This window comes from Musa acuminata, chromosome BXJ2-9, assembly GCF_036884655.1.
Source record: "Musa acuminata AAA Group cultivar baxijiao chromosome BXJ2-9, Cavendish_Baxijiao_AAA, whole genome shotgun sequence".
Taxonomy (NCBI): domain Eukaryota; kingdom Viridiplantae; phylum Streptophyta; class Magnoliopsida; order Zingiberales; family Musaceae; genus Musa; species Musa acuminata.
Genome location: NC_088346.1, coordinates 1693706 through 1715121, shown reverse-complemented (window position 1 = coordinate 1715121; position 21416 = coordinate 1693706). Strand labels below are relative to the sequence as shown.

The 21416-nt window shown below is 38.5% G+C and overlaps 2 protein-coding genes across 4 annotated transcripts; both read left to right on the top strand.

The window, feature by feature from the left end:
• Window positions 1-7862: 7862 nt before the first annotated feature.
• On the top strand, window positions 7863-14078 carry LOC103996751 (inositol transporter 1). Its single transcript, XM_009417738.3, has 6 exons — window positions 7863-8450; window positions 8664-8734; window positions 8846-9181; window positions 10568-10675; window positions 10766-10951; window positions 13195-14078. Exons 1-6 carry the CDS (start codon window positions 8309-8311, stop codon window positions 13867-13869), a joined length of 1518 nt encoding a protein of 505 aa, XP_009416013.2. The 5' UTR covers window positions 7863-8308; the 3' UTR covers window positions 13870-14078.
• Window positions 14079-15281: 1203 nt separating this feature from the next.
• LOC103997221 (uncharacterized) lies at window positions 15282-19893 on the top strand. 3 transcript variants are annotated; one of them, XM_009418392.3, is made up of 3 exons: window positions 15282-15993; window positions 18583-18960; window positions 19196-19893. In XM_009418392.3, exons 1-2 carry the CDS (start codon window positions 15347-15349, stop codon window positions 18824-18826), a joined length of 891 nt encoding a protein of 296 aa, XP_009416667.3. In that variant the 5' UTR covers window positions 15282-15346; the 3' UTR covers window positions 18827-18960; window positions 19196-19893. The 3 variants fall into 3 exon arrangements, with proteins under 3 accessions (XP_009416667.3, XP_018673515.2, XP_064982256.1); XM_018817970.2 differs by having other exon boundaries at window positions 19185-19893; XM_065126184.1 differs by lacking the exon at window positions 18583-18960.
• The last annotated feature ends 1523 nt before the right edge of the window (window positions 19894-21416 follow it).

Here is a 21416-nt window from a genome sequence, read left to right as displayed (position 1 = left end):
GGACATGGGAAGTACCAATGATTTAAGTAATACAAAACTCTTCTCCCAAGAGATGAGTACTGACTAAGCATGATATTGATCGATGTCTTTTTTTCTGAAAACCTAACCCTAAGTTGATGAGTACTCATCTCAGATACTGTACCTGTACGCCTCTAATGCACTACTAACCCTAAGTTGATGAGTATTCAAATGACTGCTGCTGTTCAAATAGGCAGTCTTCAGGTGCTTCAACATGCTTTGTGAAACATCTATCAGAATAAGCTTGTTGTCGCAAAGCCAAATGTAATGCATCAAACTCATAAGAAGACAAATAACGAGTAAACTGTTATGCAAAATTGGCATCCCTTCATGGACATCAAACTCATTCCACCCAACACTATAATTCCAATTCAAATTTTTTGTAAGACCAAATCACATAAATCAAGCACCTCCAAAGGTCGAGTTAACATCTCACTGCTACAACTATCATGTCTCTATGCATCTTACTTTATCTGAGGGCGTCCTCGTATCTTGGAGGTATTGCAAAGATGCTGATGGGAAGAAGCTGTATTTGATCTTCTGTGCCTTGAAGGATGCAAAACAGTTTTCTGAGCACCATAGCCCACAACCCCATCTGTTTCACATCCAAGTTTAACAGACTTTGGTGTCAAACTGGGTGAAGCCCTTCCATGTCTTTGAGCATCCTTCCTAGTGGCTTGTGGGTTGCTCTCTGGGAGCCTAAAACTAGTTAATTTTGACCCATGAAATCCTGCAATGCCAACATTGCTTTCACCTTTACGAGGTGACATGCATAGGAATTTCTCAACATCCAGGTTGCTGTACAAGCTGTGGTCAAATGGCCAATAAAGAGCTTCATCTGAATCACTATCAAGGCTCTGAACTTTACCTCCCTGACCAACAGATTTAAGAGAAGTAGAACTGGGAGACTGAATTTGTCGAAGTCGCATAGCACCAAAAGAAGGGCTGGGAAAATCAGAGCCAAATATGTCAAACTCTTCGCCTCTGTCAGATATCAATTCAGAGTCTTCATTATCAAGATCCAATGAGGAGACCCATATGCCAGTTCTATTAAAATCCCATGATGGTGTGTCTACATATGTAGTAGGCAATGCACATGAGCTGTTACTGGTTGATGGGTCCTCAAATAGTGTCCTGTAACAACTGGGCCTCTCTGAATGGGAAACCGAATAATCATTTCCAAATGTTCCTTGTTGTATGAGTTCCTCCACATCTTTCCATGTGGAACTTGATGCTCTGCTAAGAGTTAAGGATGTTTCACTTCTGTGACTAGACTTTGACTCATCAGAAGCATAAAACCCATTGCCCTTATCTAATAAAGAAACATCAGAGCTTCCAGATAAAGATGACATTGGAGAGAACTGAACTTGCAGAAGTAGATTCATGCAATCAAAATCCCAAACATCTTGTGAGTCATCTGAGCTTAGCAGTGAAGATGACAAACTATCTGAATTTAACCACATATAGTCACTATCCTCAGACAATCTGTCAATAAAGCTAATCTGATCCTCAACATCAATGCCTTTTAATTCCGGTCCCGGAAAATTAGAGGCAGTTTTCTGCAGGTGAGCCTGATCCAAGCCAGATACCTCTTTAAGTCTGCTTTTATTTTTTGAGTGGTTATAGTTACAACCATCCTTTGCTACTGCCTTCAGTCTAGGTGACACCTCCTTTCTTCGTTGAGAAGATGGATCTGTACTGATGCATCCCCTTTTTTTATTATTATTGGTGAGACTGGTCATTTTTTTAGAAGATCGAGCTCTGATATTGTTTTGATGAGCTTGATCCAAGGCTGCCTCCTTGACTCTCAAATCATTTTTTGACTGATTATGTGTATTACTAGTCTTTGGTGCTGACTTTGTTCCAGGTGAATCCTCCTTTGTTTGTTGAAAAGATCGATTTCTGCTGGTCAATCCCATTTTCTGCAAATTCAGTGTCCAAGATTTCGGCATAATGATAAATGAACAATTCATGAAGCAGAAGAGGAAGAAATTTAAATTAAATAATACCAATTGGCCAATTAAGACAGAAAATCTAATGGAAACTAAACGAATCATGGATTAGAGAAAAATACAAAAAGAACATAAGATGCGGTTGCATGAAAGCAGATGACATTATACATATTTGGAAAAAAAAAGTATAAAACGGTCTGCAGCAAAAGGTTAGTTAAACCAAATTGGAAGATTTGCAGTTCCGTAGGCTACTAACTTCCAGATCTGGTGAAATTAAGTTCACTTATAATTAGCCATATTAGAACTTAAATTGCACCTAACAGACATTTAGCTGGTTAACTTTAGCAGAAGAATCTTAATTAAGTCAAACATATGCCAGCATATAATCACTTTGGAAATAGTTCCATTCAAATATCACTTTGTGGAAGTATAGCTTGCATTTACAAAAAGCTTGGCCACTAAAGTTTGCTATTAGCTAATACGTTCATATCCACTTAAGAAACTGCAGGAATAGATAGGTAAATTCACAATAAATGCATCTGTTGACAATACCTTAATGTCTTACTATCAGGAATTTGTTACAAGGTGGGAATGTGGAAGCTCACTATTGCAAACAGTGGCATTCAACTATATCATTTTAGAGCAGAAATAATAATCTAACATAATTAAAATAAAAGGACTAAAAGGAAGTTTACGAATTAAACTCGGAAGCACATTATACACTGTCCTAAGGCTATTTCTGAACCCTCGTGAGGGTTGAAATCGAGAAATCCGCCGCAAGATACGACCGGGAGTCGTTCGGTTGCATGCATGAATGTGGGGATGTTGAAGACGATCCATGCACCAACAAGAAATAAATTTAAATTTTCAGAAAAATAAAATTAACTTTTTTCTTCCGCCATATCCCTATGTGGTTTGGTTAATACACCGGGGAGAGTAGTGCTCAATAACTAATGTTGGACTAAAGGGAAATTAGGTTTCCCACTTTGGGTTCCAACATATCAATCAAGCAAGAAAGAACTATTATTGAGTCAATAATAATGACAAGTTACCTGCTTGCTGGATACCAAGACCATCAGTATGAATGGAATACAAAGAAGTGGGAAAGCCAGTGAGACAAAGTACAACAGGAAATAAGAATAAAAACCAATTGACCACAAATGAAGTCAGAAACAAATAATATGTACATGGAAAGACCATGAGACTGATTGAAAACAAAATTTTAGTAACCACTAGCTGTTTTATCGAAAGTAACAAAGTGACCAGATGGAGCTCTTCTGTTCCACCATTTCTGAATCCCACAAACAACTTGAAAGGATGGTCGGCTATCGTGAAATATACATTTGAACTTGCAAAGCTCTTGAATTTGACTATTTTGTTATCAGAGGACTATACTTCAGATAACAGGTTTTCATACGAAATATGCCTAAAAATCTTTTATACAAATCTAATCAAAAAAATTTCTAGACCCACCTACATTAAGCACATTAAAGACAAATAAACGAAGGTAAAAACTATTCTCTTTAGGTAGCACGGATAAAAAAACCAGATTAGTGTGTCAACTTTCTTATTCAGTATTAGATGGGCAAAGCACAGATGCTTACAAGTTTCGAGCTGGATGCAATAACTCTGAACATGACATGAAAGCGGAAGAAATAGTGTGCCATGCATTTTCTTGGTTCAAGATCTCCCGTGTAAGATCAAAATTTTTTTTTTTTGTTTTAGAGAAGCTAAAACGGCGAGACAAAGAAAGAGAGTGGATATGATATATCACCACCTAAAACAAAATCAGAATTTTCCTAATTGAATATCTCAGTGATTTTTAGATCTTCAAGATGGATCGAAGCACTTATATTTATCTTACAAAGCAAGCAGTCATTCTTATCAACAAATATCATCACAAAACAAACAAAATCATAAAAGAATAACAACTCGCAAAGTCACAGCTGGAAAAAAGGGTTTTTTTTTCTTTTTTGTTTAAGAATATAATCTATCACTTCGCTTTACTAGAAAATGTAGAATTTTCTCTTGTAAATCTAGAAAGGAAAATAATTTTCGCGATCCAATGTAGTGTACGATAGGCATTAAACTTGCACTAAACAGCATAACAAATATATATATTAGTTCTCTGAAATCCTAATAATTGACGCCCGCACAAAAATCGAAGATATAATCCAACTCAATCGATTCACAATCACAGCACAAACGTGCACAAATCAACAAAAAGTTATAATCTGTATCAACAACAAAACGAGAGATGATAATAATTTCACTGCTTCGTCGACGAGTTCGAGACGAATACATGCAAGGGCAGATCCTATCCTGTGCCAAAAACAACTCAAAAAACACCTTCTTTTACCCGAAAACACAAGAAAAACAGATGAAAAACTGGATCAAACCAAAATAATATATAAGCATCGACGTTCACGAGGAATAATGATGCCCGAGAAAATAAGTATTACCCGAGGAGAAGACTTCTCGTGAAGCGAGTCAGAGCGAGAGAGAAGGGGGGATGTTTGTGGGGGGTTTTCCGCTTCGTTCGCTAATGTCGATGCATTCCGTCGCAGTCGAGTACGTTTTGTTGACGGAGATTTCCCGCGCCCAAAATAAAGGCCGCCGTACCTCTAAATGTATAATTACTCAAATACCCTTATCCAGCTCGACTTTTTATGCATATGTTGGCCATATCACGTCCTTCCCGTGCAGATCGGACGGTAGATAGAGAGTATCATTACATGGGCAATATAGTCATTTAATGAATCGGGAAGAAGGGTAGTTTGGGGAGACAAAAAACAGAAGCGTCGGTCACGTAAACGGAGGCCTGCTTCTGGCCGCTCGATCATGATCGGAATGATAATAGAGGATGACATGATAACTCCGTCAACGTCAGCCGTTAGACCTATCTGATAAATAGGAACGAACTCTGTCTGATTTACCAAAATACAACTGAAGTGGCTATCTCGTACGGATGCATAGATCAATACTTTTCCAACCTCTTCGGGATCAACGCATTCTCTTACCTCTCTTGCTACAGCGATTAGTGAACGGGACAAGGTGGGTCCAACCCATGGACCCACAACACGCGAAATCACGAAGCGGGTGAGGATTCGGGGAAGACGTAAATTTTAGGAAGTTGTTTAGAGAGCACTTGCTTTTTCTGACACGAAGGTACAGCGCATCTGCCATTTGGGCACACGTAGCAATTAATTATGGTGATTGTGTGGGAGGAAGGCACTCATTGATGGAAATGAATTCAGTGATGGAATTGTAATCACAGGTTACTGTGATGGGTCAAAATGTTAGAATTAGTTGTTTTCCTTCATTTACATGATTATTTATTTTGTTATCAGAATGTTAAAATTACTTATTTTCCTACATTACATTATTACTTGTTTTGTTGGGGCCAAAAATAATTTCCTTAAAAGTTATTGTAATTCAAACAAAAAAGGTGGGCAATTTAAAAAATATAAAAAAATAACTTTATTAAGTCCTTACGTTCGACGTAAAATATAAAAAAAATCATAAAGAGAGAAATAATTAATAAACATAAGAAAAATTTATAAGTTTCCTATAAATATATAAATGTCTACTACAATATTTATAATTAATGTAAAAAAACATAAAAAGAACTCGAAAGACTCTTAACAAAAATTATACTAAAAACTATAAATAAATAGTTTAACTTAATTAAATATATAATTTTTATATATTTCAATAATGACAAATGATTCATATAGTCGATCTCTTGTATTATCGATCTCTAAGTATAATATGCATTAGGAGATTTTTGTTATTTAATATAAATTATATTGTATAGTTTTTTCTTCTCGAATTTAGGAACACTTTATGCCAAAATGCATTCAAATTGGGCATTCTTTAATATGTGTTGTATATTGCATCGAGTCGTTTAATTCGAGTTTGATTACACTTGGATCGGTTTTGGATCTGAGTTCAAATTAAATACTTGATCGATTTTAAGTATCCAAGTAATAATTGGTAGAAAGAAATCTTTTATTACCCTACTCGTTGCTATATTATTAAGTTAATACCTACGACTCAATTAAGCGTTGAATTATCATTTAATTGGCTTCAAGTTCGGTTAGAATTTAAATGGGCACGACTTATGGCTGAGTCGATAGCATGACTAAGCCTACTTGATATCATTACACTTATGATAAGACTAATTATATATTATTGCTTGTTAACCAGGCAAGAGCGTTTGACATGCTCCACACAGTCTCTACGCTAAAACGAAGAAGACTCTCAAGCATCTCCTCACATTGGACGTGTCACAATCGAGCAAAGCCACTTACGTGCCCAATGCAGTCCTAACAGATGAGGCATCTCACACAAAATTATTCTTTGGATTACTTCTTATTCAAAGAATATTCCTCTCTCTTTTTTCTTTATAAAATAAAAGCATCTCATTGAGTTTTTTTTGTTTTTGTTTTTGGCCCTCGGATCAGATCTCAAATTAACTTCAACATGATAGTGCACTTACCAGCCATGTAGGCTTTACCGTATCACATCAATTGGCCATCAATTCCAATACCAAGATTCTAGTCAAAGAGTGTTGCGAGAAGTGGAAACATCAAAAATCTTACTAAATTATACATAACAGTTCCAATGTTCCTAATTTTATTAAAAAAATTATTTTTAGATAGAGTTGATAGCATATTTTGGTACCACTCTCACGATAACAGTCAGCAACCATGTCAACGCCAATGCAGAGCCTCAAGATTGATATGGTGCATTGTGTCAACGTGACATCTCGGACTTGATGGGATGATCGTCTGTTCCTATGCAATGTTGTACGAGACGACATCGCATAGCACAAAACCATTCCGGAAAGCTCGGAACGATGTTGCACGGTGTGGATCCATGCAGCTCGGTCGATGCTCGCATGGGAGGTACAAGTTGATTTCCCGATGAATTAATCATCATTAAAAGATCACATACGATCGACCCTCATTCGTAAGTATAAAAGCTAACCTCTTGTGAAGAAGAACTTTGAGCATGTAACTCCTTTTTACTTCACTCAATACTAACTTAACCTTCGAAGAGGTCGAGTTAGAAAATCCCTCTCCCAACCTCAAGCCTATGTGTAGGCGCCCGACGACAAAGAAGGATACCACTCGTCAAGGAAGAAGATTGCACTCGAGAGACAAGGCTCAAATTCAACTCAACGCGATGGTCGCTTCCACCATCGGAACATCTATATGGATAATCTTATACATATGAGGTTAGATCGAGTCGTTCTATACCTTGTTAACGTCGTAAAAATTCGTTAACACGAGTAATAACAAAAAGAAAATCCATGTAATTGATTCCGAACATAACTGTCTTGCTGTTATAAAAATCAATTTATCCACTGTTCTACGTCTCTATCCACTTCGCTCTGTGATGATATCAAGTCTCGTTTCAAACCCATATTGTAGCTTCGTCACCTGCCGTCATCTCTGTCTCCGTCCTTATCTTTAATATTGTCGGCGATCCATCAGCATCGTCCATCTTGGCATCATCATCCATCTTAACGTCATCGTGGCCGCACGCTCTGCTCGAGCTCGACTTAATGTTCGGGCTCCATACAGCCGAGATAAAATGACACGTGGAAGCGAAACTTTGTGCTGTGGGACCCAGGCTTCACTCGCTCGCACGTCACGGCATTGCACGCTGTTTCCTGTGTGGGAGGTAACAAAAGTCTTCTGCTCCCTTATCCGCCCCCTCCCACGACCTCTTGGGAGGAAAAGGGAAAGTTTACCTGTTTGTTTCAAAACAGCAAACGTAAATCGAGTGACTATTTGCATTTGAATGTGTGGTACCCAGTTACTCAACCACCAATAAAGCGCCCTTAACGCTGCTCCCAAGGCGAAGCTCCTCTGCTGATCTCCAATTGCCTTTGCAAGTCGGGCAGTGGCGGAAGGAAAAGAAGGAAACGAAACCGCGCCTGTGTCGTCTTCCGACCTCTGCGGAGTAGCAAATCCATCGATAAATTACGCCCCCAATCGCTTTCCTGCCGTTTTGGTAAAAGAAATCGAGTGAAGAAGGCTTCCCCACAGTTCCCTTAATTTTGTTTCCTCAAAACTTTTTGCGCTTTCAATCGTGGATCAGAAGGAATTGGAACGAAACATCGGTTTGATCCATTTCGGCCCTAATTGATTCTACGAGGTTGAAAGGTCGTGATTTTGGAAGGTTTAGGTGGTTGCTTCGATCGAAATTTGAGGACTGATCGAAACCATTTGATGTTCTTCTATCGAATTGTCTGAAAATTTTGGATTTTGAGGGGAGTTCTTGTGGTGGTTTTGAGATAAGAATTTGGGGACTGAGCGGGCGGAACGATGACGATCCAGTCGTTCCCGGGAAGCTCGGGAATCATTGATGCCTCGCCGAAGAGGGACATATCCTACTTCAGCAATTTCTACGTGCTCGGTCTCACTCTGACGGCTGGCATCGGTGGTTTTCTGTTTGGCTACGATACGGGTGCGTTTTCCGTGTTGCTTCTGCTTTTTCTTTCTTTTCTTGTGATGAAATTGTTCTAGTAATATGTTAGCGTGGTGCTGTTCATTTTTTGCACCGAACTGCTATTCAAGTACTGTCTTGTGAGAAATTTGGCATATTTATACTGTTGAATTTAGGCATTTGCAAGTTCAAACATCAAAGAGGCATTTTGAGCTAATGAATCCTATATTTTAGGTGTCATATCTGGAGCCCTTCTATATATTCGTGATGATTTCGCTGCTGTTGCCGAAAACAATGTTTTACAGGTAGAGTAAGAGCTCTTACTTCTGTTTGAAGCTAAATTGTATCGAGAAAATATTGATGATCTGGACATGAGAGCTTATTGTTTTGGAGTTACTGAATTGATATACCTGTAGGAAACTATTGTTAGCATGGCAATAGCTGGAGCCATCATCGGAGCTGCAGGTGGTGGATGGGTGAATGATGCCTATGGGCGAAAGAAAGCTACCCTTCTTGCTGACATCATTTTTGCCATTGGATCTGCTGTAATGTGTGCTGCTCCGGACCCATACGTCCTCATTTTTGGAAGGCTTCTTGTTGGCTTGGGCATTGGAATAGCATCTGTCACTGCTCCTGTTTATATTGCTGAAGCTTCACCTTCAGAAATTAGGGGAGGTCTAGTTGGCATGAATGTACTTATGATCACCGGGGGACAGTTTCTCTCCTACCTTGTAAATCTTGCTTTTACAGAGGTAAATTCATCTTCCCTCTTCCGTTTCCTGTTGCAGTCCACGTAAATTTATCACTCCAGAGAATTTACATTCTTGGCTAATTGTATGTGTAACAACTGCATCAAAGCTGACTAGACAATTTTCTAATGGAAGTAATAGTTGAAATAAAAATACTCAAACTTGATTCTTGGAGCAGCAGGTACCAAATCAATGTAGTTGATTTTTTTGAATCAGTTGGTGCAAGCGACATTGATATATATCTATAGCATGTACTAAATAATTCATGGAATATATTTTGGTTTTGTAATTTTCTTTCAGCGTTGTATTCCTGGAACATAGTTATCACTGGAGAAACCTGCTCTATACATATATCTTTTTGCTATTTCGTATATGCATAATTTTGTTATAATCTAAAAATTACAAGCATCAATACATAGTTGCATCATTAAGCATGCAACCAATGTGACACTTCAGATCAATTTTTTAGCTAGTGAGCCAATCGTTAATTGTGTTAGTATTCTTGCAAACGTGAGTAATTCTCACTTGTTCTGTGCCAAGAAGAAGGTATTTTCTTCTTTGCAATCGCTGTATTGGGTGTTTGGTGCACTTTACCAGCTTCCTGGAAATGGCGAGTAACAATTTCAAGTTTTTGACCATCATCAGTTGCTTGATATTGTTTCCATTGCCATTTGAAGCTATCATAGACATATATTGTCAGTACTATGGTTGCTTAGATTATTATAATTATTTCTGCATCTGCTGTTTTAATATGTTGGTAGCTGCTGATCCTTTTAGCTTTACCTTGTATTAAATTAAATTAATTATAACATAGTTTGAACTGGCCGTTTGTTGTTTCATAGTTGAAGCTTAGTTGACGAGAAATGCCATGAACATATAAGGCGCTAACTTTATTGCTAAGATCCGGGCATCCAAATTTTATTTTAATTGGATCCAAGGGTTTCAGAGTGCAATGTGTTCTATTCTTGATATCCATGGGTTCTAGAAGGCTGCATCAAAAAAGCCTTTTCATTGGTCATTTACTTGTTTAATCAATTTTAGATCAAGTGGTCATCAACAAATTATGGAACTATGCTTGGTTATTCAACCGAGTGCGAGATCATTCTGAACAAGCATTTCCATGAATTTCTTCTATAAGGCCTTTTTTAAGTTTGCAATCATTAAATTTGGCTTAATATGGTTTTTCTACATATACTGATAAATTTTTAATATAACTTTTAATGGCTATGGTTCTAAAATCTTGTAATCATGGCTATTCATCATTGATCACTGCTAGGTTATACATTTTCTTAGTGCATGTAGATTGTCCAAGGAGAATATTGTTTATCAATATCTAGTACTCTTTTTTCCTGGTTATTTGATGAGTCAAAAGCCTATGTCGTGGAACAGGTACCTGGCACTTGGCGCTGGATGCTTGGAGTTGCTGCACTGCCAGCAATTATACAGTTCTTTCTGATGCTGTTTCTGCCTGAGTCACCTCGCTGGCTTTATCTGAAGGTGAACAACTCTGCACATTTTTCTTGTATATTCTTGTAATTACATTTTTTTTTCTGTGTCTATCAATATCCAACCTTCATCTATGTCCAGAATGAGAAACCTCAGGCTATTGCAGTACTTGCAAAAATATATGGATCTGATCGCTTAGAGGAGGAAATAGATCTTCTGGCTGTTGCTTCTGAGGAAGCTTTTCGCTCCAAGAACAATGTCAGATACTTGGATGTCTTTAAGTCAAAAGAAATGAGGCTTGCATTTCTTGCAGGAGCTGGCCTTCAGGTGAGAAGCTTTTCACGTCCATCAACACTTCTTTTAGCATTTGTACATGATCAAATCTCATCAAGCTTAATAAGTGAGAATACCACTCTAAGGACAGCATAAAAGAGAAAATTTCTCCAATTGTTCACAAAAATTATACAAAAGATATTGTTCTGGTTGTTTGCTACAAAGATATTGTTGCAGTACATAACTATTGTATACATGTCATAGAAAAGGATTCAAGTCAGATTCATTAGTAGCTTTTAATATGGTGATGGATCTCACTACCGATTTCATACTTACTGTGGGAATGAAGTGTTTGTAAACAAAAAGACAAATGAAGAAAAGGACATTTGTCAAAGAGTGTGCGAGAAAGATCAGGATTAATCTTGAATTACTAGATTTTTATTTTTTATGCAATGATTTGTTAGTTTGTTAAATGGTTAAGAGTTGTTCCCTGCCTCTTCCTCTCTGTATTTTTTCCTCTTTCTGTGGTAGATGACATTACAAATATGGTGGCAGACGAAAAATGCAATGCAGCTAACAGTGAATGCAAAGTTGGCAACACCTACTCTCTGCTACAATCCCAATCACATGCTCTTTTACTTCTCTTCTACTTCCCTGTTCTTCTCATTCCGCTCCTTCAACTACCACTTATGGCAGTCTTTGAAGTTGTCAAATCAGTCGGAATTGGCTCAAATCAGCTAACTTAGACAAGTTTGATCGAATCTAGTCAATTCTGAGAAAGTTACGTTGATCTTGGACAACACCAGTATAGATCGCTCATACCTTTATAGAGATTGGCTGATAAACTGTATTATGATTTTCTCAATTATGTGTTTCTTCTGCCACACATTTTATCATGCGTTGGAAACTAAAGATGATTAGACAATGAAACATAAAGCCATGGAGAAGAAGTATATGGAGAAGAAGTTCTTGAATATTGATCCAGTCTGTTAGACAATGAAACATCTCTTAACTATAATCAATTCTTCTGGATTAAGCAGTGTAGAAACAAATTGTACAAAGAATAATGCTTTTTCTGTTTTACACCCGCAAAACTTAACAATAAAAAAAAGAAATAAAACTCACTGCCAATAATGTAAATGACATCTCTGAACATCATTTCACCACATTTTGAGCTGTCTCAGCTGTTTCTCTTGTGGATGATTGGTTGATATCCAAGCATTGCTCTTACAAATTTCTTTCTGCTAAATTGTATTTGAAATTCTTTTTTATAGTAGTTTCAACTAGTTTTTCCCTATGCTGGTTGTAAGTACAACAACAAGAGGATGCCCTTGTATATGGAATTAGATTTGGTACACACCTTTAAAAGATACATAGGCATTTATATACTATGGGCATGTCAGCAATAAAGTACACTGGCATACCAGTACATGGTTGGACCAGAATGCTATAGTGCACCTGAGTAATCTCATTCCTGTCTTGTAATTGTCTTTCAGTATTGTTGACACTTACATGTGCAGATTTATTAATTTTTCAATTTTTGATGCCTCACGTGCAGTTTCTATACCTCTAAAACATTTTATTGTCAATCATCAGTCAGTACAGTCTTGTAATCAAATTCCTATGGAGTGTTACCCTTCATTACTTGACTGACTTAATGCAGCATATTATGTAGATGCAAACTTAACTGTTGTATGACTAGAAAATGGAAAACATGTCCTAAAAGCTGTCTCTGTATCTGGATCCTCTATGAGCAGTTAATGTGAGCAGTTAATGCATCTATTCTTGGAATGACTGACTACTGTGTACCCATCTTTCCTTGTGACATGATCAACATGTCTATTGATTTAGCCCTCAAAATACTAGAAATGTGGTCATCCGAGTCTTATCCTTGCCCCCTATCTTTCATGCATTAAAGTTAAAATACTTCAGCAGCCACGGCGTTGTTTGGCATCTGACACATATTTTACGCTGTCCTTCAAGATGATAATAATATTCAAGATTGTGTTAATTCTTTTGTAACTCCAAAATTATATATAATCATGACAAATGAGATACTAATTGCAACCGACTTGGACCATTGCTGATCTTTACTTGCTCTCATACTTGAATGGAATACTCTGTAAAATAGCTGGATATTTTTAGATCTATGTTATTTACGGACAATTGCTGACCAAATTCCACTTGGAGATGGCGATTTGTGCTGTCTTTTATGTTCAGATCTTTGTTGCCTTTTATGCATATCTGAGAAATACATGTACATGGATAACATAAATCTTTGATCTGCTTTTGGGCAGGCTTTTCAGCAGTTCACTGGGATAAACACAGTTATGTATTACAGTCCTACAATAGTCCAGATGGCTGGTTTCACTTCAAACCAGCTTGCTCTGCTCCTCTCCCTCATCGTTGCAGCCATGAATGCAGCTGGTACAATTGTGGGAATCTTCCTCATTGACCGCTGTGGCCGGCGTCGATTAACACTCAGCAGTTTGTCTGGCGTTATCATCTCGCTTCTCATACTTTCTGGGGCATTCTTTCTGCAGTCATCTGAACTCAACTCCGGCTTATGTGAGGTGCAAACCCTTCATGGCACTTGTGGCACAAGCCTTGGATGGATTGCTGTTCTTGGTCTTGCTCTCTACATTGCCTTCTTCTCTCCGGGGATGGGCCCTGTTCCATGGGCAGTTAACTCAGAGATCTACCCAGAGGCCTACCGTGGTGTCTGTGGGGGCATGTCAGCCACAGTGAACTGGGTCTCGAACCTGATTGTTTCACAGACATTCCTCTCGCTTGTCACTGTTGTAGGGACAGGGGGAACGTTCTTGATCATTGCCGGTGTGGCCGTGGTGGCATTCATTTTCGTGGCGCTATTCGTGCCAGAAACAAAAGGCCTGAGCTTTGAGGAGGTGGAGAGGCTGTGGAAAGAAAGGGCATGGGGAGGTGAAGATGTGCGCCGGGGCCTGTTGGTCTGAGAAGGCTTCATCTCTAAAGAAATTTGTGCTTTCAAATGTATACTACTTGTATCTTGAGTCTCAGCTAAACAGCAACATGGAAGAACATTCTGTTTTGCTTTTTAGCAGATAGCATTCCTGGTGTTAGCTCATTGTTTCAGTGCAATCTCCATCAGTATCATTGTAAGGGACTATTTAAGAGGCATTCAATGTGTTCTCAACTTCTAGAAGTTGTTTTTTCTCTCTGTTTTAGACACAAAGGGATGATCAGAGATTATTGCAACACCATTCTTACATCATATTTAGATGAGACAAGACATGAAATCTTGTGGCACATTTAATTTCATTTGAAGGGCAAAGTGAGCAAATAGGCAACATGGTTGCAAAAGATGGTTCTTCATCACCTGAGTTTTTGGATGGCTTTCATGATCAAAGGATATGCATGGATATGTCATTGGCATCTTATTATCACATTTCACTTGTTTAAATGATTTCTAGCTTTGTCTCTGAGGAGATATTCTGAGGGTTAAGATACTATGCAAATCAAGATCAAAGGAGAAAAAAAAACAGAAAAACAAAAAATAGTTGTTGAATTCAAGAACAAAGTGCCATGATTTGTCACGTCTCTGAAATGAAGGTCTATGTGAGAATGAAATTAGAATTAGGTCACTTAGTTCACATGATGTCCCCCAAAAAACATTTTTTTCACAACCCTCTTACTTTTCATCTTTTCATTTTGTCTGTTTAATATCATATGACTCACTCTAATGTTACTTGATATATTTTTAAAATAATAATTCTCCTCATGGTAATCTTGATTAATTAGAGAGCTCTGATAATAAACATGGGGACAGGGTCAACCAACTTAACTCTACAATCACCCACAAACCAATTAGAAGTTTCATTATTAATTAAGAAAGCAAATATCGAAAAAGACATATAAGCATTGGATCCAATAAAAAAATTGGCCAGGAAATTTAATATGTTCCATGTCAGATCAAAAAGCTTGTAGGAATGAATGCCTATTATAATTTTTTATGACAATTTAATCAAGATAAAAGGTAATCAAAAATTCAAATTAGGAAAATAACTTCTCAGATATTAAAGCCTTCTTAAGAAAGCTGGATGGGAAATGTACCCAACCACTCTCCCCTCTTTCTACCCGGCTTCTCACGGCCCTGAACTGCGGGCCCCGAATGACAGGTGAGTTGGGCCAGCGACTCGGCTGGATGCGACCCGTCCGCTGTGCCAGGCGTCAGGCAGCGAACACTCGTCCCCACCAATTAAGTTTCGGAAAGCGGAAAACAAGAAACAAAAACGATTCCGAGAGAGAAGATAGCAAATATGTGTTTTTAGAAACAAAAATCTCCACCCAAACTCTCAATTTAGCCGTCCATTTTCTGCTCTTCTGATCATCCGTATCCCGCTTCGACATGAAGCTCTTTCCTTACGTACATCTGACACACCCCATCGTCTCCTCTTTCGAATTCTATTCTGTATGAGATGCGTCTTGCACTGTTCAAGAGGAGTGGAGAGACGGAAGATAAAGGAGGAGATAGCGATGGGAGTTGCCAAAGAGAGCAGAGCGCTGAGGAAGGGCAAATCGAGCCTTAGCCCTGCCCCCGGAGCGGTTCCCGGAGGGGCGATGGCGCCGGAGGTTGCCCCCGTCGCGTTCACCGTCGACGGCGCCGACGAGGATGAGCGCCTCCGACTCGCGGGTGCGCTCGCCCGGGAGGAGATGCTACGCCGCCGCTCGCGCCGGACAAAGCAGCTTGCCCGTTGCTACAGCCGCCAGTTCTGGGCCCTCATGGAGGAGGTCCGGGTGAAGCACCGGGATTACTATTGGGAGCACGGGTTGAGCCCCTTCGATGAGGGAGATGACGGCTGTGGGAAAGGACGGGCGGAGAAGGAGAATGGCGGGCGGGCGGCAGCTGGGGCTTTGGATGGGATCGAGGAGAACGGGAGGGCGCGGTTAGGGTTCGGGGAAGGGGAGGGCAGTGGTCGGACGATGACGGGGGAGAGGATGCGGTGCGCGTTTCCCGGGTGCAAGTCGAAGGCCATGCCCTTGACGAGGTTTTGCCATCCGCATATTTTGGCGGACGGGAAGCAGAAGCTTTACAAGGCTTGTACGTATGTGACGAAAAGGTGTGGACTCTGAACTCTCTGCAAATTAATTCTCTCTATCTGGTGTGTTCGATTAATATGTTAGATGGCTGTTTCTTTTTGTGGGTTTCTTCTGTTGAGGGGGTTTGGTTCTTGTGGTGGAATCTTTAAGGCAGATGTAATTGATTAGAAACCCCAAACTTTGAATTAACAAGCAAGCATAAATCATGCTGCTGGGTTGCTGTTAGATTCTTGGTTTTGGTTGAGTGTGTCTTTGGAATCTTTCAGGCAGACGCAGTTGATTAGAAACCCCAAAATTTGAATTAACAAGGAAGCACAAATCATACTGATGGGTTGCTGTTGGGTTCTTGGTTTTGGGCAAGTGTTTCTTTGCCACTATCTTGTCTCATTAGTTACGAGTGCTAATGACTTGAAATATCTGATAGCATCTTGGTACTCCCTCCCTTTCTCTATGAAGCTTTTCTTGATAGTGATGCATCATTTATGCCTAATGTTGCAAGACATGCTGGGCCTGGATGAGACTTGTCTTCTGTTTATTTAGTAGCTACAGAACCACATTAATGCATATCCATCAGCTTCTTTCTGGACATCCAACCTTTTGTTTCTAAAGCAAAAGGCTGCAAGTAATGTATGAATTTTTCATCTCTATTAGCCATACATGCTGGTCCTTGGGCATGTGCTGTTGTGGGTACATGATGCGCCATTGGTAGATAACTTCGCAGCTAGGATACCTGTCGACGTTTTTCTAATTTGTTAACTGTCTACATTTAATTGTCTTCTCTCACAATAACAAAGAAAGAAGTTTCAAATTCTTATACAAAAACTATATGAAACATTAATAATTAACTGATTAACAATGTGTTTTTGTCGCCACATTTGCACACATTAAATATCCATATGATAGGAGTATTGGGGAAGTTCAATCAGGTAACTTGAATAGCACTATCCTTTTAATAGTTTGTAAATTGTTACAATCACATGATTGAAAATAAATAGATAAATAAACATATATTATGCAGGACATGCAGTTCATGTGATTGAGAACATGGCATATAATATGCAAGTTTACTCTCGAGATTTTGTTTGTGCCCATTTTTAACTGGCTGGTTTGTGGCACTATTTGGTAGTGTGAACTTTGCATATAAATGTTATGTTTTATTGGATGACATAGAATATGCCATCTGAAGCTCTTTTAATACTTAGGTCAATCTGCAGCCTTCACCTAATATCTTGTTCATAAGTTCCCATTAGTCAACCATTCTTCAATCTATTTGAGGAATGGTATTGCATAGGAGGCTTATTTTTACGTATGAGTATATAGTCATTTAGCATCTTCTGTTGTGGGGAAAAAAGGTGAAGCCTAATTCATGAATCATTTGTGATGCATGCTTTTTGTTGATTTAAGTTTTGATGATGTCTTATCCTTTGTTATTTAAGGAATAACTTAGTTACTGTTTTCCCATTTGGCTACCTTGCTATTGGCTAACGGAAATTAAATAGAGTGCAAAAGCAGGCATTGCAGGGTTTGAGGATTTGTGATAGTTAAGCACCTTAGTTACTTATTTAATAAGATTGAAATACGGAAGTTGATAAAAAATTGGTAATTGTCATTTCTCAACTAGAAAATAACCATTAGCTTAGAAAGTGATGAAACAATGAATGAGCAAAATGTCATGGTGAAGGATTAACTTAGGAAAGATATCTAGTGCAATGGTAGATACTAATGATATGGTGGGGCAATAGGAATATAAGAGGGATCTTTATTTTTAAGGGGAAACGGCAATTGAGGTTACAGACTATGTGATCTATTACGGAGTACATGTAGCTTTTTTCCCTTTTTTTGTTAATATATTGATTTATAAGTGGTAAGCCTCATATAATTATTCTCATTAAAATTTAGATTAAAAAGGAATTTAGCACATGACAAATGTGATGGAGATATTTTTGATTTCTATACCTTTTATGGTGTTGGATGCATTAAGGTGTGAACCCCATTGAGGCTTACAATATGAGCCTTTCCTCATACAAGCCTCAAAAGCTTCATTAAGGCATGCCTCAGGCATGTGCCCCTTGAGCTTTCCAGAATGCTCAGTGCTTTCACATTTTTCATTAGATTTATCATTGTAACTAACCATGAGATTCTTTTGTTATACAAGATATAAACTAGATTTATATTGCGATGGAATGTCAATGACTTTATGTAATAGTAAGTTGACTTTTCTTTGTTTTCATCTTGGTCACAAGTCACAAGATTTTGCACTATGATGTGTTCTGATATTACGTTGAACATATAAGTGAAAATGGATTGGCCTGTCTCTTTATCGGTAATAATTGTATAGGTTTGTTTTTACTGGTCCTTTGTCTTTTTTGTTTAAAGAAATTGTTTTAGCTTCATTTACATGTATTGCTGAGTTTCTTGCTTCATTTGCATGCTTTAGAAGAATCAAGCAACTTTATAATTTAGATTCTAGCAAATAAGAGCTGTGATGCTCACTGTACAACAGCCTAATAGATATGCTTAATCTCTAGTTGCATTTAGCAACAGCTCCTTTCTAATGTTGATCATGTGGTAAAGCACTTGATGGTTATTGATTTATGTTATTGTTTTAGTCACACCTGTGGGCAAAGCGGGCCAATTACCTGTGGGAAGCCAGTCCTGAGAGTTGCTGAGCCTTCTCTCTGTCATGTCCACTTCCTGAAAGTTCAGAGGAGTATCTCAAAAGTTTTCAAAAGTGGTGGACTTAACATATCCTCTTCAAGCAGGGCTGCCCATAAACTTAGTGTTTTAATAGCTGAATGTGTTCGTCAAATTCAAGACACAAGAAGAGAAGCATTGCAATTTTATGTGGATTAGCTGACGTATGTTTGTATGATGTGTCTCATAAATGCTCTTTACCCTCTACTGGTGGTGGAGGACCTCATCTTTCTGATCTGGAGATCATCTTGATGCAGCACTTTTCTGTGTATTCATTTTGAATATAACTGAAGGTATGCCCACTATTATCACATATTCTAAACAAATTGTATGCCTTCATTTTTCCATATGGTTTAAATATGTTTGTTTTAGGCAACAGTCCTCTAGCATTTTTATTACATTTTTCCTTCTTGCTCCATTGGCAATTCAAAATTTCTAGTTGATAAATTTCATATAATTGTTTTGTCCATGACCATTTTCTTATTGTAACTGTCATTCTTGACCTGTTATATTTTAGAAATATTGCAGGCTTGTCGCCGGACGAAATATGTGGACAAAAGATGGTCTTAGTGCTACTTAATATAGCAACAGATTTGTTGCATGGATGTGATGGCATATGATATCGACCGCATAAGACCCAGTGATTATTATCACACTGATGGAACCTTAGATGTTTGGTTTATTATGGCTCTTGATTGATATACTGCCCAGACAACCGAGTTCATGAATTCTCTGCCAAGAGGAGGTATCACACCATTATTCTTTTGGGTGACTTAGCAGAAACAAGTCATATGCCAGCAAAATGCTGCAAATTCATACATTATCCTTCAGTCTTTGCAAGACTGCCTGCCTGCCTGTTTTGGATCAAGAATCCAACCAAATTGCTGCTGATATGGGTTTTGTGTTGGCTCTGACGTGGATAAATATTGATTTGATGATCTCAAGTTTAAGAATATTTGCCCTCCAGTGGAAGGCTTTTGATTACCACACTGAAGGATGACTGATCAGTGACCGGATGCTGTGCTTCACAATCTTGAGATCGTCTCAGTGCAGCCTATTGTTGGTATATTCATTGACCACACTTTCCTGGTTGTCAAGCAACGTTACATGGAGATTGGGGTTCCCTAAAAGATTAGGTGGCAATGTAAATGGCTTATGGTGAATGCAAAACACAGACCCTTCTTTCTGAAGTATTATTCTACTATCTCTCGTAAGTGCTTTGTTTATGTTTGTGTTCTTTGCTTCTCACATATGCTTTTTTCGATCTTTCTATCCGAGAACATTATTTTGGCTGTCTAATTAATTATTACCAGTCATAAAGCTTCAATTTTTTTCTTTAAAATAATTATTCTCAATACAAAGTGGTAGTACGTTGTCAAATGGTTCGTAGTATTTCTTATGCAGGTTATTAGATGATTTTAGTGCCTGATTTATTAAATTACTTACCTGACAAATGAATGAGTCTAGCAACTGAAGTTTATGCTACACAAACCTTTTTTTGACCTCTTAGCATCCCTATAGATTTAAAAAAATGTATTAAAATATTTATAATTATGAAAGTTAAACATTTAATCTTATTTATCTTAATATCGTTGATTTTATTGATGGAAGATATAATATGTGATAATATATACATGAATAATATAAAAATAATAAATAATAATAATAATTTTAATGATGGTGGCAGATAGTGATGTTGTGATGTTGTGGGTGGTTATTGTGGTGGTCGTCGATGACAACGACGCAATAGTTGGCCTTATCAATATTGGTCCGAATGTCAACGATGAGGAGGCAAAGTGGTGAGACATTTGCATTAGCGTTGGAGAAGGAAGAGGAGAGAGGTGAGGCATTTACGTTGGTATGAGAGGTGAGGCATTTACGTTGGTATTATATCACTCTGCCTTCTATTTCTCTGGTGCAGCTCTGTATCTATGTCGGTGTCGAAGGAGGAAGAGGGCATAGGTGAGGCATTTGCATCGATGCCATGTTTAAATTCTCGGACGATCGCTTCGTCCAATGGTACAACAGATTAAAGGAGGGGGCAGTGGGCGACGAGAAGGAGGGAGAGATTGTAAGCAAGCACGACAAAGAGGTGCGCCTGCTTCGAGCTCTTGAGTTTTAGTCGGTCTATGAATGACGTGTACACCCTTGCCATAACGACGTGGTCGCTGACTTGCTTTCGGATCAGCTCTGCCCATTACTAGAGGGGATTTGATCGGATGAAGAGGATTGACAGAAGAGACAACAAATCTTTATCCTCCTTCTCACTCACCTATTGCGTTATGGTGGTAGAGGGGAGTATGAGAAAGATGGCGATGATAGATATGGCAAGTGCGAAGGAGGATGAGGGTTTGTTGTCTCTCTTGTTATCGGACATATACTCTTCGAACCTCCATTTTTTATGGCAATGATTAATTTGTTGTATGATCGAATCTTCTGGTCGTTGGCAGAATTGATACAAAACCAGGTTAGCAACCATGCCATTGTGGTCGAGCCGTACGCATCGTTCATGCACCAACTAAAGCTTGAGAGCTCAAAGCATGCGTGCCTCTTCGACGAACTCACTAGTAACCTCTCCCTCCTTGTCGCTCACCGCCTCTTTCTTGAATTCGTCATGCCATTGGATGAAGCAACCATCCGAGGATTTGAGCATGATGCTCACGTATATACCTCACCTACCTCCTTTTTCCTCTTTCGATGTCGACATAGATGTAGAGCGATGTTGGAGAAGGAAGAGCAATGCGATGTT

What these genes read in the sequence shown, in the direction of transcription:
- LOC103996751 (XM_009417738.3), top strand. Translation starts at nt 8,309, where the DNA reads ATGACGATCCAGTCGTTCCCGGGAAGCTCGGGAATCATTGATGCCTCG. An exon ending in TCTGTTTGGCTACGATACGG is followed by an intron (nt 8,451 to 8,663) that starts GTGCGTTTTCCG and finishes CCTATATTTTAG; the next exon opens with GTGTCATATCTGGAGCCCTT. An exon ending in CCGAAAACAATGTTTTACAG is followed by an intron (nt 8,735 to 8,845) that starts GTAGAGTAAGAG and finishes ATATACCTGTAG; the next exon opens with GAAACTATTGTTAGCATGGC.
- LOC103997221 (XM_009418392.3), top strand. Translation starts at nt 15,347, where the DNA reads ATGAGATGCGTCTTGCACTGTTCAAGAGGAGTGGAGAGACGGAAGATA. An exon ending in TGTACGTATGTGACGAAAAG is followed by an intron (nt 15,994 to 18,582) that starts GTGTGGACTCTG and finishes TTATTGTTTTAG; the next exon opens with TCACACCTGTGGGCAAAGCG.